The following is a 16,279-nucleotide window of genomic DNA, read 5'->3' as shown; positions in this document are numbered from 1 at the left end:
GGAAAATAACTGCTTATGAAGCAATTCCAGCAATACTCTTTAGGCAAATGACCCACATTGTCATGTGTTTTGTGGGCTGCTGCTCCTCCTCTGGATGTCGACCACTCCAACCACCAATACTTTAGGATGTGGGTCTGTCAATAAAAAACACTGAGCAGAACTAGGACATTATTGGCTTGTGAAATCTTCCGTCTAAGAGGACCTGTGTCATATTTGCACAAAGCCACCCAGAAGTTGAACATAAATTCAATTGTCACTGCCAAAGAAAATGAAACGTGGGTGAATTGTAATTGGATTAAATGTATACATGTATAACTCCAAGCGAAAGAGTTGGGAACTCGTAATGATTAAAACAGACTCAATGAGAGAGAGACCAGCAGCCTGAAGCCCTCAAAAACCGTTCTACAGCATCAAGAAGGATATTCACCTTTTTGGGTCCAGTCATACACATCAACAGGTATAAAAGTGGAACCCATGTACAATGACAGTGACAATACGAGGTGACAAAACCTAGTGAATGAAGATGACATTATAGAATAGACGAAATAATTCTCTAATTTTAAGAAAAAAAAAAGTTTAATTTGATCAACATTGTCTTTAAGTTGTAAGACTTTCACCTTGTTTTGAAAATCCCCTTTAATGTTAATGTTATTATTCAACTACCCTCCTGTTATTCTATGTGACGCCGTGATTTGCCTGAGAGTTCCTGTGGTTCCATTAAGTGCCTCTATTAATGGCGCAAGTGGCGCTCTGGTTGGCCAAAAAGCCCCGGCGGTCCATTCATAGGTCCGGCTAGTCTCTGGTTGATACGCGTGTCCGCCTGGGTCACCAATGTTCTGGTCTGGTGAGCTCACATACTCTCTTTAGTCAGTCTAATTACCCTCTTGGCTTTTTGGGCAGAAATATTAAGCGGCTTAAATGTTAATAAGTTATTAATTAATGGATTTAATTTGAGGTGCACTTTGCAAGTGGTTCAATTGTATATTTGGGTCGCAATTAAAAAGACTAAGCAAATTTTGCTGGAGGAAGACTCTCACATGCCACCCAAGCAAACTTGTTGTATCATTGTTGTTAATGGTTTATTACTAAACTATAAAGCATTATTAAGGCCATTGCTTACAACCCGTAATCTTTTCATAACTTGTGCCACAATAGATATTAGTAGCACTATTGTCCTGCTACCTTTACCCTATACTCTCATGAAAAAACACAGTTACCTAACTAAATACGCGATGAGGTATTTGTTTTGTGCATTTGATCAATTTATGCAGATATTTGGGCAAAGGTCTATTACATTTCATTGTGACTATCAAACCATAAAACATTCCAATGTTGCATAATTCAAAGGCATTGCAGACCAAGATGCCTTCACTTAAGCAGATTCTGCAGCATATTATTTTCTGTGCCCGTGTTGTTGTCCAGAATCGCTTATTCTCTGAAAAACACTCCGACTTCCCCATGATGACTTTACAAAGACTGAACACCCACTGATTACCACACAGGATGGGAATGTTGGCAAGAGAGCGATCTTCTTTTCTTCTGTTGTTGTATTGGCGTCAACGTAACAGCTGGTGACCCTCAAACATCTGTTTAATCAGTCCACTAATAAGTCCAATAGGAAAAATATTTTTATATTTTTATTATACAATGGATCTGGAAATATGGTATTCTGTATCTACTTCCAAGCAAGGAGCTACGCCTGGGGGACTTGGTACACATGCAAGCTGTTTACCCTGCTAAGCTAGGCTAACCCATAACTGACCTGAAACGACCTGACTCAAGCTCTGTTATCAACACATGGACAAGTGTGTCAGTGCTCTGTTTTGTTATCCTCCAGGAGATTTGGTCTCTCCTCTGTCTCTCTATCTCTCCTTCTGTGTGTTTGTTTCCCTTCTCCTATATGTGTGAATGGTGTGCGTTAGTGTGGTTTTTCCATATATCAGTAATGGTAACGTTTGTGGAAATTATCTTACTGAAAAAGATGTGTAAGTATCATAAATGTTTGTTTGACACTATATCTATCTACAGCAGGCCATGACACCTTCACTATGGACATACTACTGATGAAATGAGAAAAAAATGTTAATAGTTAGACAGGTATTATTTGTATTATGGTGGCTCCCATTTGTTCAACGTGAGGTGATGTGTGACGGCTCGCATCAACACCTCTGATTATTGTCTTGCTTGATTTAAATCAATTCCGATTGGTTACTACATGTCGTCATCAACGGGATCGGATTTCCACATTCCCATTACTGTAGATCACGAGTGACTTGCAAAAACAGTTCAAACTTGGATGAAATCTGAAGAGGTGATGAAGGCGGGCAGCTTCGGGATCATAACTGGATGCAGTACTGACGTTGTGTCACTGGAGGGCGCTACTGCGATGCGGGATACATCGGTAGGCGCTGCAATCCACCATACACACGCCACAGATCCCTCCCTCTATGCACGGATGGACCAGACTCTCACGTTGTTACGGGCGGATATCAAGAGCCGTTTTCAGTTTGCGGACAGTCATGGTCAACATCTGAGTCCTTCTCTTTGCTTTCAAGAAGAAAGGCTCGCAGGGAAATATCCGCCGCATCTGCGACGAGGGACCTTGTAATAATGGGTGACGAATCTGTCACAGCAAATACACTCACTCATTGTGCACCATCCACAGTCGTAATGACATAGGAAGCCAACAGTTGTCGTGTTCATCTGCATTTAACTGGGTCAAAGCCTGTCACAGCCACACGTGAAGGGCGCATGCGCAGTGTGCAGGCTGCCCGTCAGTGCCATAGCAACCAGAGGAACGACGTCAACCGTCAACATGGTGAGTGTTCGTGCCGTCGGTTGATTTTGTTACTATTTCGTGTTTTTTAGCGACGCGTTACGACTTTAACCATTTCGAACATGCCACATTTTCCTTTCTAAAGCCAATATATATTTATATTACGTGGGATATATTTTTTGTGTTTGCTAATGTGGGCTAGTTACCTTTAATTAGCTGATTTGGATTGCTAACGTTAATTAGCTGAATTGGATAGCTAACGTTAATTAGCTGGCGAACATCATGCTTGCCCTAAATGTTTCTGTGTCTAACCTCAGCTTGACAGGGTTTCCTCCTGCTAGTTTGGGAGGACTAAGATGAGACCGAATTGTTGGAATGACTCGGCCTCGGTCGTGGCCCCCCATCCCTCAAATAAAAATGAAAATGAAGACAGTTTATATTAAAAGCGTGTGAGCTTAATTTAGCACTGTGGCTGGCTTTTCTGCTGGGTTTATCATCACACTAGACGATTAGACACCTGCCTCTGTCTAATGGAATTTGATCTTATGTCAGCAGGCCAAAGCAACGACTGTGAAAGAAGCCCTCGCCAAATTGGTGAGTTAAATGCACGGACAGAATATTATGCAATATTTGGAAACATGATTATCTATTTGTGTTCATACCAATGTATGTCAAATTCATGCCTGTCAGTAGTTGCATGATGATTTCATATTTCATGCTTTGTTGTGTGTGTGTGTGTGTGTGTGTGTGTGTGTGTGTGTGTGTGTGTGTGTGTGTGTGTGTGTGTGTGTGTGTGTGTGTGTGTGTGTGTGTGTGTGTGTGTGCGTGCAGGAGGAGAAGTCGGGGGAGAAAGTGAGCGAGAGCAAAGCCATAAAACTGTATGGTCAGGTTCCTCCTATAGAGAAGATGGATTCCTCTCTGTCAATACTCACCAACTGCGAGTGAGTCCTGTTACAAGGCAACAAAAAATAGGTTGTGTTTCTTAATTGCTGTTATGGTTTTTAATTTCCATTCCTACCTTAGATATATTAAAAAATATTATATATAAATAATATAATATATGTTTTCTTACAGACACGTACCATGTACCATTTGATCACCCATGAAGCTCTAAACTACAAATTTAGACTAAACAAGTCGTAGCACAATCTTCAGTGGGAACATTTCTAACTGTTATTAACCTGGTCTTTGAAACAATGTGTACTATTTCAAAGTATAAACTGGGCATTGCTCATGTCTGTCAAGTATCCTCTTGATTACTAATTTTAAGTCTAAGGAAATACAGCTTTAATCTGTAAAAATGGATGGCTGGTATAACCCTCTCTGCTCTTTGTGACTTAGGTAGGCTTAAGTTTGTACTCATACGTCATCCTCTGTCCCAGGACCCTCATATCAGTACAGAGGAAAACCTTACCCAAGAAATCCCTTTAACAGGGAGAAATAAAGAAGGAAAGCTTAGAGAGAGCAGCAAAGAGGGGGATCCTTCTATCAGGATGTACAGGAGGGCAATAGAAGTCACGTATACAGAATGAGCAACATGATAGTGCTACATTCAATGCATATGACTGAAATTATTAATGTAATGGGAGTAGTAAGCAGAATAATTATTTCAATTAAAGAAAATTGCAACTACCACAGAGCTTCTTAGTTATATTGAAGAAGCAATGTACAACATTCAGACGATTAAAATAGGAACAGTTATTATCTATGTAAAGATATTGAAGAGTAACGTCTACCTGAACAGAGATTGGTGTCTCTCTTCCCCTGCATGTGTTATTAGCCGAGTTTCTCCTCAATTTGTTAACATGGGTTGGCCTTCTGCGCGTGCTTTTAGTGCGCAGGTGAGTTTCGGGCCGTTGGCTCTGCACTGCTGTCACACGCTGGCTATGCCCATAGTTTTCCCTCTGGTCAAAGCATCCTGAAATACCTAATATGTTTTATACTGTATACTCCACAGGAAGCTCTCTATTTCCACAAACTGCATTGGAAAAATCACCAATCTCAATGGCCTGAGTGAGTCCTGACTGCAGAAAATACACGAAACAACCAACACACCCTCTTCAGCGATGGAAACGTGTGTTTGTAATGTGTCGTTGTGTATTTGTCTTCCAGATAACTTGAAGATATTGTCATTAGGAAGGAATAATATCAAGTCGTTCAATGGGCTGGTAAGTTACATACTGTATGCAACATATTTAGCAGTGTTTTAATTATTTGCTTTTATTATTTTGCATCATTGTGTGTATGTGTGTGTACTCATGCGCAGGAGGTAGTGGCAGGCACATTAGAAGAGTTGTGGATCTCCTATAACTTGATTGAGACACTAAAGGGAATTGAATCCATGAAGAAACTCCGAGTCCTCTACATGTCTAACAACCTGGTCAAAGAATGGGGTGAGCTACGTTCATCAACACAATCCACATGTATTGAGATAGACAAAGATACTGAGATTAACATTACTATGCTGTCTTTATTCCTGGTTTTATGGAACCTGTATGAGGCTTTAAAGTTACCTGTTTACAGAAAAATCTCTTCTTCCTGCCTACGATAATTGTGTTTAATCAAAGTGGATAACTATATCAGTAGTTAAGAACAACCTCTATTCCCCCCACAGACTCTGCTGAGGAATCCTGTGTGCTTACTTTCATTTGATACATGCGGGAATGTCTGTGTTGTGCAGAAGAGTTTTGCAGGCTGGCCAACTTGCCCTGCCTTGCAGACCTGGGGTTTGTTGGAAACCCTCTGGAGGAGAAGCAGTCGGCCCAGGGAACCTGGATGGATGAAGCCTCTAAAAGACTACCTAACCTCCGGAAACTAGATGGTAAGATTATTTCAGCAATGGCGTGTGTTAGAATGGAAATGATTTGAAATGAATTGCCAAATTAATCAAGAGGCTTTTTGCTTTGTCAGCTTAGTTTATGTTAAGTGAAATAAATACGTATTAAATGAATATTTACTTTTCTTTGAATACTTTATTTACTTACTTGTTAATGGAAAAAAGAGAAACAATAAAATAAAAACAATAAGTACATTTTACATTGTCAGCTACGAGACACACATTAGCGATAAAATGTTTCTTTGACGTAATGATTCGAGTTTTCTTTTCTTGTGGCTTCCAGGAACCCCAATCATCAAACAGGAAGTGGATGAAGCAGATGGAGAGAGCTGAGGAGCATATCTGAGTTTTGTATGGTTGGGCATGGTGCTTTTCTTTTTATATAATCATTTTTACAACAGCGTTCACTTTATTAACGATAGAAGAGCACAAGTCAACCAATAAACACAGAGTTTATGTTTTATAGAACGCAAAAAATTAAAAAATATCAATGCTTAAAGTGGCAGTCTTGAAGATTTACAAGTGAAGGAGTGTGATGATTATTTGCAGATACTGGGTGTCTGGGGTTTCATTACCGGAAATAAATGCTATATTCAAAAATTTTCTAAACACACAAAAGATAGAATTTCTATTTGAGTGAAAACCGTGAAATTAGAATTTGAGTCTAACAATGTCTGCGTTGGTCCAATTCCACCTGGACTGAAATCTTAGCGATTGCCACTTTGAGGCCTTGTGGGCCAGGGACCAAAATGGACCTTATCAGTGGTAATACCGGATTAGCTAAATACTATTTATGGGCCAAAACACTGTCCTCCCTCAATGAAGAAACTACTATATAAGATGTGTAATGCTACATTTACATCATATTAGACTAAGTAGGTAAATGATTGAAGATTGACCGCCTTCAGGCAGGACTGTGGAACCAACATTGCAGAGAGGGTTAACTTGCATGCACAAAAATACATCCACAGCTGTGTTTGGCACTGTGTTTTAGGTGTTTGTATTTGTACACTGTATTTTACAGTCATTTCATTTTGGATGTATAGATCACACATCTTGCTTATTTTTTCAATGTGATTCAAAGGAATCAGGAATCAGGAAACATTTATTGCCAAAATATGTCAAACATACAAGGAATTTGTCTTGGCTGTTGGTGCGTGACAGTAGACAGTGTAACAATAGACAACAAGACAGCAGTGCACAAGTAATAAAATAAAATGAAATGCTAATGCAATGGGTTAGTAGAATAAGGCTTTGGGTTAGTATAAAATAAGAATAAAGTTAAAGTTAAAAATTAAAAATATTTAAAAAGTTAAAAAATATAAAAAAATAAAGTGCACTATTGAACAAGTGACAAAGTGACGAGTGACGACAAAGTGACGAGTGAAAAATTACAGTTAAAGTGACCGGTGGAATGTCAGAGTCAGTCAGTGGGGGACCGGCTCTGTTGAAGAAACTGTTGGTGTGGCGGGAGGTCTCTCAGCCTCCTGCCAGATGGAAGGGGCACAAACAGTTCCTGTCCGGGGTGAGAGGGGCCGGCTACCATCTTTTTAGCTCGCTTCAGAGACCTGGAAGCGAACAAGTTAAAGGTTAATGAATGTAGCGTGTACTCATTAATTACATTAAACAATTGGTTTTGTTCAATGATTCTCCTGTTTTCAAGTGTTTAGGCATGTTTATTCATGCACTTATGAAGTTATTACGTTTTAATCATTTCAAATAAATGCTGTTCAGGTATACTTAGTTGAACATTTACATGAAATATATTAGTCAAGATTTCAGGAAATGTAGCCTAGTACAGAATCATTTAGTAGCTACTTGGACTAATACACCCCAACAGGTTTGGGTTGTAATTATATCAACAGGTAACTTATTACAGTCACGTGATTGGCACATTGACGTGTCGTCTCGACCCCCACTCCCCCGTGGACAAGGCTCATGAGGTGGCACCCGTCGCAGCACTCGAAACACGTGCCTCCTCAGCGCACCAATGAAATGTGAGTCCAGTCCACCGCTTTCTGAGTCCCATTTACAATTGGCCAACGCAGATATCACTCACAACTTCCTCCATTCGCTTCCATGGCAACGGCCCTCGTACCCGGAAGTTATTCGCATATGCGCCAAATATCGACAGCTCAACTTTGCAGCGGGGAGAAGTTTCTCAAGAAAATGTCGGTTGAAAAGCAGAAAATTAAAGTGACCCAGCTGAGTGGATAGAGCCTCCGGGCGAATGCCTGCACCGAGGCCGAAATGCAGCGGAGTAAAGCGGCTGTGGCCGTGGAGGTGAAGCAGGTGATCGGAGCTCTGTGTACACTACTAGCGGCCAGCGGCCTGGATCGTGTCCCCCCACCGGAGAACTTCAGACGGGCTAAATTCGGCGGTGGACCGGAGGTGGTACGTTCATTTCCTGTTGTCACTCTCAGGGTGAAATGTAACTGTTCTCTTTTGCTGTAAAGTTACATTACAGCACCACGTTATAAAGCAGTGCGGGCTCTTCTAACAGACCGTGTACTGCACGTATCTGCCATCTCTCTGCTTCCTCTCGTTTCTTAGGAGGACCAGTTCTGGCAGCTGCTCGCCGGTATCCTTCTGACATCAAGCCTTGTTTCGCGTGAAGCTGATGCAGAGACAGGCGGAGGTAACTGACTGCTATTTGTGCTTTTCTCATTTTCTCCCTGTATGATTTGAAAACATCCTGTCTGACAAAACCTGTGTTTGCTTATTTAATCAATGCACAGATAAAAAAAAACAATGGCACATTTTCTAAAGTGTAAAGTCAGTTCTGTGTACTTATAAAAACGTCATTTTGTGACTTCTGCCACCATTTGTATTACCATGTACCCACTTAGTTTATAACCACATTTAACTCCACTGCAGCCCTGAGTGGAACAAAAAAACCCACTCTGTGCCGCTCTTAACGGGTAGCTCGACCAAACAGACTGAAATGAATTGACGGACGGTAAAACCTATGAAGCAGACTGACAGAGTTACCCAGTTTGTCTTCTCTGTCTGTGATTAGCCGCAGTGAACAGGGAGCTGGTGGCGGCAGGCCTCAGGCAGACTGGCTACCACGCGGACTGGATGTGTGGGAGCTGGGGAAGAGGAGGAGGAGGAAGAGGGGAGGAGGGAGGGAGACTCTCCGGTAGAGACCTTCTCCTGGCGCTGGGCTGGCTGCTCTCTACGGGAAAGCTGGAGGAGCTGCTGACCCGGCGAGTGCAGCAGCTGGACAAGACACTGCTCACACCTTCACCTGTAAGTATGCCACCACGTCAAACCCACTTCTGTAATGGTATATGTGTATGACTTAATATCTCTCTGTCAGGTAAACCCTCCGCCCAACAACACGCTCCCATCAGACTGTGGGTCTCTGAGGAGACTTCACTGGCTCATTGGTCGCCAGAGAAACCAGGGAAGGATCCTGCTGTCCATGCAAGAGGAGAGGACTCGCTTGCTCCACGCGGTGAGGAAAATCCTGTGTTTTCCAGCTTTCCCACGTGCTGCCATTCTGGAATAATCAGCTGGGAAGTTTGCTTAAAGTTAAGCAAATCAAGCTTTTTGTGCAGGAAGCGTGTAAATGACAAACCAGAGCCAAGACCTTTTCTCCTCATTGATGCAAACGTCCCAAAAGTCAGAATAGGCAGACTCTGTGTATAAACTCTTTCGCTACTGTCAACTGTTCAGTACTGTGCTTTTAAAATCAGGAAATGTTTTCAAATACAAGTAACTGAAATAGATTACTGAAATTATTTCTGTGATATCCATATTTTTCTCAGGTTTTATTTGCCAGCATTCCCTCCTCTGTATCCTCCTCCTCCGATCAAAGCTCCACCGCGCTGAGGGAGGTAAGTGTCTGCTGATGTTAATAAAAGGAAAGACCAATAACATTCCCTGCACATAGTTAGTTACATAACCATGAGTTAAACACATCTTACTGTCTGGCCACACGTCATGTTGCTTTTGTCAACGCCAAGAAAATTAAATGTTTGTGTCATGTTCTTTATTGTTTCTTCTTTGTTACCAAGCTTTTGGCCATATTATGCTAGTAAAGTTGGACTCAATATCTCACTTAGTGTAAGAATTCAACATTGAACATCATTTAGTTTTGCTCCGTGGTTACAGTTTTTTTTTGTAATTTGTTAATCTTATAAAATGCACTGTTAAAGTTAAGTTTTTGATCATATCTTCTTACTTTGTCAACATGCTTAATGGTGTCCGTAAAACTATAATGTGCGCGGTATCTGTGTATGTGTGTGTGTTTTACAGGAGTGTGTGTGTGTGCAGCAGCTCTGTCACCTCCTAGAAGCATATTTGAACTGGAAACAGGTGGAGAAGGTGTTCTGGACTTGGATGGTGAGTGAGACACAACATTCAATTGCCACTAAAGTGTATGTCATGCAAGAGAGACGGTAAAAACAAATGGAGCAACAAACCGAGCGGCCTCTGGAATGGGACGGTCTGGCCTACGGGGGGACTTCCTGCTTGCGTCATCAGCGTTACCGCCGCTGTTCCTGTTGCCTAGCAACCCGCTGCGCTTGACAGTAAAAGCCTTAAAAGCCAAAAAGTACAGAAAAAGAAGATAATCTTCCGTCCATCGTCAAACTGCTTATCCTGCACACAGGGGCGCTGCAGTCTATCCCAGCCAAGACACTCTGGGTTGGTGGCCAGCCATTAGCAGGGCTCCACAGAGACATACAACTGTTCACACTCACATTCACGCAGACACGGGGAGAACATGCAGACTCCACACAGAAAGGCCACTGGGCGGAGTCCAACCCAGAACCTTCGTGCTGTGAGGCGACAGTGCTAACCACCACGCCACCGTGCCGCCATTTAATAAGCTTCTCCTCCGGAGCATGATATATATATATAAGAACACAACTAAATGTAAAGTTAGTTTATAATCACACAACACAATAAAAGGAGCAAAGCGAGTTCAGTTTCTTTGTGTATTTATTCTGAAAGATATGTTTCAGGTTCATAACTTCACTAATAACTACGGGCGGATGCGGGCAGACGTGTTGTGTGTTTGTTATAAATGTGTGTTGGTACATTGATGTTCATAAGAACAGTACATGGACCCAGGGGGGGTCAGGTGAGAGTCTGGGTCAGGGGCTGCACGGGGTTGGGGGGGGTAACGGAGCTAAGAGCAGTTTGTTCCAGCATCTTATGTGAATTTAAAACACGTCATCGGTTATGAACGATAGATAGATATTCTATCACCTAACGTTACATTTAAAAGTGGATCACCCGCCTGCGTCCTGAATAAATGAAATGCTCGTTGGTTAATGGGACAGCCGAGACGCAGCGCATTCCTTGATTTGTAGTTTCCTGTCGCAAAAGAATTATTGTAATTTTTAAGTTGCAAATTTGTACAAAATTGTGTGTGTGTGTGTGTGTGTGTGTGTGTGTGTAGGACAGTGTGTTGGATAACCATTTGACGAATCCTGTTGTCGAGAAGCATACACACGATGCATCCAGCGGCAGCGCAGGGATATGTCACCACGGAAACCGGGGGCTAGGGAAGTTGGATGAAAGACTAATGAGGCTGCCTACAGGACAGGTGTGCAACACACACGCACACACACATACACACACACACACACACAAGATCTTTAATGTCTGATGAAATTGAATGCAATGTCGTATGTGACTAAACTCAAGGGACGCTTCAAGAAAGGGTGCACTGTGGTAACGTTGCTTCTCCTCCAAATGTATGGATGGATGTGTGTGTGTGTGTGTGTATATATATATATATATATATATATATACAATCTCATTATAGCTGACGCTTTTATCCAAAGCGACTTAAGTGCATTTCAACCATAAGGACACAAACCCAGAAGAACAAGAAACAAGAAAGTGCAATTTCATCAAAGTCATTGTCATTGCTGTTTTGTAATGATATTTCAGTCCTGTATATTGCTATTTTATGCCCCAGGGGAGAGGCAGAGGGGATGCTGAGGACATAGGAGAGAGGTTGCAGTGTGGATCGGATACCTCTTGGCTCCCGCCTCCTCTCCCTTACCTGCCCTCTCTCCCCCACGTCTACCGAGCCAGGCTCCAGACCGGGAGGCCAGGCAGACACAGCAGCCACCCAGCAGAGGGATCCCGCGGCGGGGTCGATACTCAGGACGAGCTTCCAGCATGGCAGGCTGCCCAGCTGCTTCTTCAGACAGAGGTTCTGCTGCTGGAGAGGAGGGACAAGCAGAGACAGGCCAATAGGATGAAGCTGCAGGAGATGATTGACAGACTGGACAAACTGGTGTTGATACCACCACAGACTTGTTTTAATCCTCAAACTGCTGAATTACTGATTGAGAAATAAACACAATATGGATTTTCAGGTTTTAATCTTTGCCAAGGATTTATTGACATTTGGATGGAAAACGTATATTTTCTTCTTTCACTAAGAAAGATGCTTTAAACAACTTGAATTTGTAGTAGCTGATAAAAAAACTTAATAAAAAAAAAAAACTCATTTAAAAAAAATACAAAGGGACAAATGCTTTTACAATCAATGAATCTAAAATAATACAATTCAATTTCTTCACCACAAACATCACAGTTAATAGTATACAATATATAATTACAAAATAAACGTGTTTAAGAATTCAATTCTATAAGACATTTTGGGAAACATTTGTGATTAGGTAAGCAGCCGGATTTAGGACATGATTAGCCTAGCTTAGCATCAAGACAGGAGGCAGGATAACAGTTACCCTGTCTGTCCAAAGTTAAGAAAATGCCTGCAAAACCCTCAAATTGTCATGAATTAACATGTGTCTCCTTTGTTCAATCTGTACGGAAATGTATTTATAATAGAAAGTATTGGTGCTTTGGACAGAGCTCGTTAGCCCCTTTTTTAATAGACTGAAAGCTAAGCTAGGCTAACCCCATCCTGATCTCCCAGTATGTTAAACTACTATTTTATCTTTTGCACATGTATTAAAGAAAAAAAATAATAGCATTGAATCCAGCTGTACTACTGGATGAAGCCAATTGAAAACATAATTTGTATCTCTTTATTCATCAAATTGAATAACACCAAATTACTTTCAACGTTATACGGTATTTAAAGTGCTACAAAACGTCTCAATATAATGTTGCCTATTGATTCATCAGGTGTTAATGACTTTCGATGTCTGCAATATTTTCTTGTCTCATAAGTTGATGGACTGAGCAACAACCCCAGAGACTTGGGGTATCCCTTCAAAAAGCTTTTAGCCAGTGCAGGATTCAGAGAGGTGGTTATTTTCTATAGAGGAAATCATGAAGACTTAACCACCAGTAGTTTCTGCATGTAGGAGTTAAGCCACTTCTGTCTCTCCATGGAGGTGAAGAGTTTACTCTTCTCTCTGAAGGCAGCGTCGTCAGCCACAACCATGTTCCTCTTCACCATGGCGGCGCCCTGAGATGACCAATCAGCGGGCCACGGCCTCTCCCTGCTAGAGAAACACAGGCCAGAGGCCTCCACATCAGAGACCAGTCTCCGACACTGAATACATGACTGCGGTTTTACTCATGACACTTTGAAATGAAAATGCACTTTACTTGCCTTCTCACCTTGCCAGCAAAAGGCAATTTGATTTCCAAACATACGATTTACTGTATTTTTAAAATCCAATAATAATTTCTTACGATAGGAGTTCTTAGTCCAATTAAATGTGCAGATTTGGGTTTAAATTGGAAAACTAATTTCTTTGCTTCAAAACATCAGGGCTCAAACTTATGGGGGGTGTGATGCTCACTACGTGACTACTTCTTATATACCGGTGACATATTGTAAAAGACACGTTATCGCTATCATTTAGGTGAATTAGATAAAACTAACAAGATACAACTAAAACTAAATTGTGAAAATTGTATAAAAACGTGACTTGGTGAGCTCAATAGCCCTTTTCCCAGTCTTTACGTTAAACTAACCATCTGGCAAGTACCGTCTCGTATAACTCAAACGTCCCCTTTGAATGAAATATTACTTAGTAAATAGAGGAGAGCAAAAGTGCCGCCAAGCCCACAGTTAGCGGTGTGTTTGGCTAACAGCTAACGTAACTACCAGCGAACATTGCTATACCTACACATCAGAGATGGATCAAATTTTAGAAAGGTCACGTGAGGTGTTTCGTACTATTGCTTGTATACAGTATAGTCTTTTTGAGTGAAATGTGTTTTAATGCACTTTAATGCAGCTCATTGGTTGCAGAAATCACTTGTTGGTGGTTTGCTCACTTTTATTGAATTGCATGTTGAGCTAGGCTAACTGCTGACAGCTAACGCCGCTACCGATGCACACGCCATCCAGCGGCTGCTGCTACAGCTGAGTTTCGTCTGGTTTTCGGCAAGATTGTGTAATGTGTGATTGACGACAACTTAAGAGTCGGTTGCTTTGGTACACCGGCAAGTGCGTTGAACCAGTTTTTCCCTCACTATGCAGTTACCTCGCTTCTGCCCTTGCCAGGGCAAACAGCCACGCCGCCCTCGTCAGTCTGGCGTTGGCGGCAGCTCTGAGGCTGGGCGCTGACATCATTTGAATAATCCAATTAGCGAGAGAGATGGAGGGGAAGAGGACCTCCCATTCGTCTCGGTTAGATTCCTCTCTTCTGGAATCAGATCATATTTACCTGTATTATTGCTTGACAAAAATATTTGACGCTATCGTATGAAGGAGTATGAAAATAGGTACATATTCAGGGAAAAACTAGTTTAGGTATCTAACACTCTAGGTAGTATTTTACGTAAACATACCACAGTGCCATTAACACTTACATTTTGCATGAACACATATATATGTGTTCATGCACATATATATAGCGGTGTGTTTGGCTAACAGCTATGGTGGTGCCTTGATGAGATTCCTTCAATGCACTTATTGTAATTCGGTTTGGATAACAGCATTGGCTAAATGATAAATATAAATGATAACAGCGTCGGCTAAATGATAAATATAAATGTAACTGTAAATGAGATTGAGTGATTGCCTACCTATGAGGTGGTCGAGTCTGGGGGAAGCCAGATGTCACCAAGGTCATAGCCAGAATGCAAAGCAACAGGAAGGACATACAATGAAAAGCAGGCAGTCCAGACATCCTAAAAAAAATTAAAAAAATTAAAAAAAGTGGGAAAAACGGGTGCTCCCTTAAAAATACATATTAACTGACACGTTATTCACAATCTTTAACCAAATAAACATCAAAACCATAAAAACAGAAACTTTATTTTGTGTGTCATCACACTCTGCTCGTCCCTCCCTCACTGAGAAAAACACTCGACAAGATCTCCACTCTTTGCCGTCCTGCTCCGAAATGGTGGAACGAGGTCTCTGAAGACACCGGAGCGCAGAGAGCCTTCACATCTTCAGAGTAAAGACACACCGCTTCAGACATTACCTCCACTAAAAGACTAACATATTGTAGCACTTAAATTGTACTTATAATCGTATCTATAGCAAGTTCTAAATCAGCGTATTTAATGAAATTGCACTTTCTTGTTTCTTTGTTCTTTTGAGTCTGTATCCCTATGGTTGAAATGCACTTACTGTAAGTCACTTTGGATAAAAGTGTCAGCTAAATGACATGTAATGTAATATATAATTTTCACAGTGAAAATAAATAAAATTAAAATCTTTCACAATCCGAGGAGACCGTTTTGCTGCTTTTTAAATTAGAAGGTTTTGTCTAGTGCAACAAAAACTCTGAATACAGTATATTTGACATAAAACAACATAGGCTTCAAATAGGACATCATTCAATTGTAATCCACCTAGAGCTCAATTCAAGGTCTTTTAAATCATGAACAAAAATTTACAGAAATTCTACGTGGAAGCTGCTGGTTTCAAAGAGTTATGGGATCCCAAATGAGCCAGAGAGGATTAATTCACCCGGTCCCCCCACAAAGAACCATTTCCAACGGTGCATGTAACACAACATACAAGTGCATTTTTTCATGCATTTAATTTAACAAAAAATATCAGTTAGAAGTGTCAAAATACCACGGACACAGTAACAAAACCCACGCCAGTACACTTTTGTTACTATGTGCTCATCCGGAACCAAATTCCAAGAAACAATCTTTGTATTTTAATCCTCTTGTTGGTGAAAAAAAATGACTAACACACAGCAGAGTTTAAAATGAGCTTTATGGAAAGTTAGGCACGTTTGTAGTCGTCCGTCTGATTTCTTACCTGCTCTCAGGTTGGTTTGTCTGTTGAAAGTTGGTACCAGCAGGGAGCGTGTCGACGCAGAACTTGACAGAGGTTAACGTCAGGCTTCACACAAACGACAGATGTGTTCCAGGGAAACCAACCAACAGCAAAGACAGAAAGGCCAGAGGAATGTTCAGTCAGGTACTTGCTGTTGGTTGCTCATTTACTATCCTGTCCTCTGAATAGAAAGATGCTTTTTTTTGGCAGTTTGGTCTGCCGGTTGCTTCTGTTAGTGGCGCACACAGGTTTCCTGTCGTACACACTTATATACCCTGGAGTGTTTTAACCCCCCCGTCCTCCTCACCCACCCACACATATACGCAAGCGTACACACCTTTCACCAGATCAGACAAACTTTAGTGTGCAAGAGGACGGCCCCAGTGGAAGTGCTGCTACCTTGTTAGTGTCATGTTTCACAGACTCCTAGTCATGGTGCTGTTATGGAGAGCCCACCATCTTATTACTG

The 16,279-nt window shown here is 41.4% G+C and overlaps 3 protein-coding genes across 5 annotated transcripts; 2 read left to right on the top strand and 1 right to left on the bottom strand.

Moving 5' to 3' along the window:
• The first annotated feature begins 2,338 nt into the window (after positions 1-2,338).
• On the top strand, positions 2,339-7,256 carry dnal1 (dynein, axonemal, light chain 1). Of its 2 annotated transcripts, none has more exons than XM_040199983.2 (8): positions 2,339-2,818; positions 3,329-3,370; positions 3,608-3,717; positions 4,734-4,789; positions 4,889-4,944; positions 5,043-5,169; positions 5,457-5,597; positions 5,896-7,256. In XM_040199983.2, exons 1-8 carry the CDS (start codon positions 2,816-2,818, stop codon positions 5,943-5,945), a joined length of 585 nt encoding a protein of 194 aa, XP_040055917.2. In that variant the 5' UTR covers positions 2,339-2,815; the 3' UTR covers positions 5,946-7,256. The 2 variants fall into 2 exon arrangements, with proteins under 2 accessions (XP_040055917.2, XP_040055918.2); XM_040199984.2 differs by having other exon boundaries at positions 2,448-2,818; positions 3,332-3,370.
• On the top strand, positions 7,251-11,963 carry tedc1 (tubulin epsilon and delta complex 1). 2 transcript variants are annotated; one of them, XM_040199980.2, is made up of 8 exons: positions 7,251-8,006; positions 8,166-8,250; positions 8,632-8,864; positions 8,935-9,072; positions 9,386-9,454; positions 9,876-9,962; positions 11,026-11,172; positions 11,551-11,963. In XM_040199980.2, the coding sequence occupies exons 1-8, from the start codon at positions 7,863-7,865 to the stop codon at positions 11,935-11,937; spliced, it is 1,290 nt and encodes a 429-aa protein (XP_040055914.2). In that variant the 5' UTR covers positions 7,251-7,862; the 3' UTR covers positions 11,938-11,963. The 2 variants fall into 2 exon arrangements, with proteins under 2 accessions (XP_040055914.2, XP_040055915.2); XM_040199981.2 differs by having other exon boundaries at positions 7,540-8,006; positions 11,670-11,963.
• A 769-nt stretch (positions 11,964-12,732) lies between these two features.
• On the bottom strand, positions 12,733-15,933 carry pth2 (parathyroid hormone 2). The gene is made up of 4 exons (XM_040199982.2): positions 15,793-15,933; positions 14,595-14,699; positions 14,051-14,212; positions 12,733-13,057 (listed from the first exon to the last, which is right to left on the bottom strand). The coding sequence occupies exons 2-4, from the start codon at positions 14,696-14,698 to the stop codon at positions 12,880-12,882; spliced, it is 444 nt and encodes a 147-aa protein (XP_040055916.1). The 5' UTR covers position 14,699; positions 15,793-15,933; the 3' UTR covers positions 12,733-12,879.
• Positions 15,934-16,279: the final 346 nt, after the last annotated feature.

The sequence above is a fragment of the Gasterosteus aculeatus genome, chromosome 15, assembly GCF_964276395.1.
Source record: "Gasterosteus aculeatus chromosome 15, fGasAcu3.hap1.1, whole genome shotgun sequence".
NCBI lineage: Eukaryota > Metazoa > Chordata > Actinopteri > Perciformes > Gasterosteidae > Gasterosteus > Gasterosteus aculeatus.
Note: the sequence above shows the minus strand (reverse complement) of the source record. Positions and strands in the feature narration are given on the sequence as shown.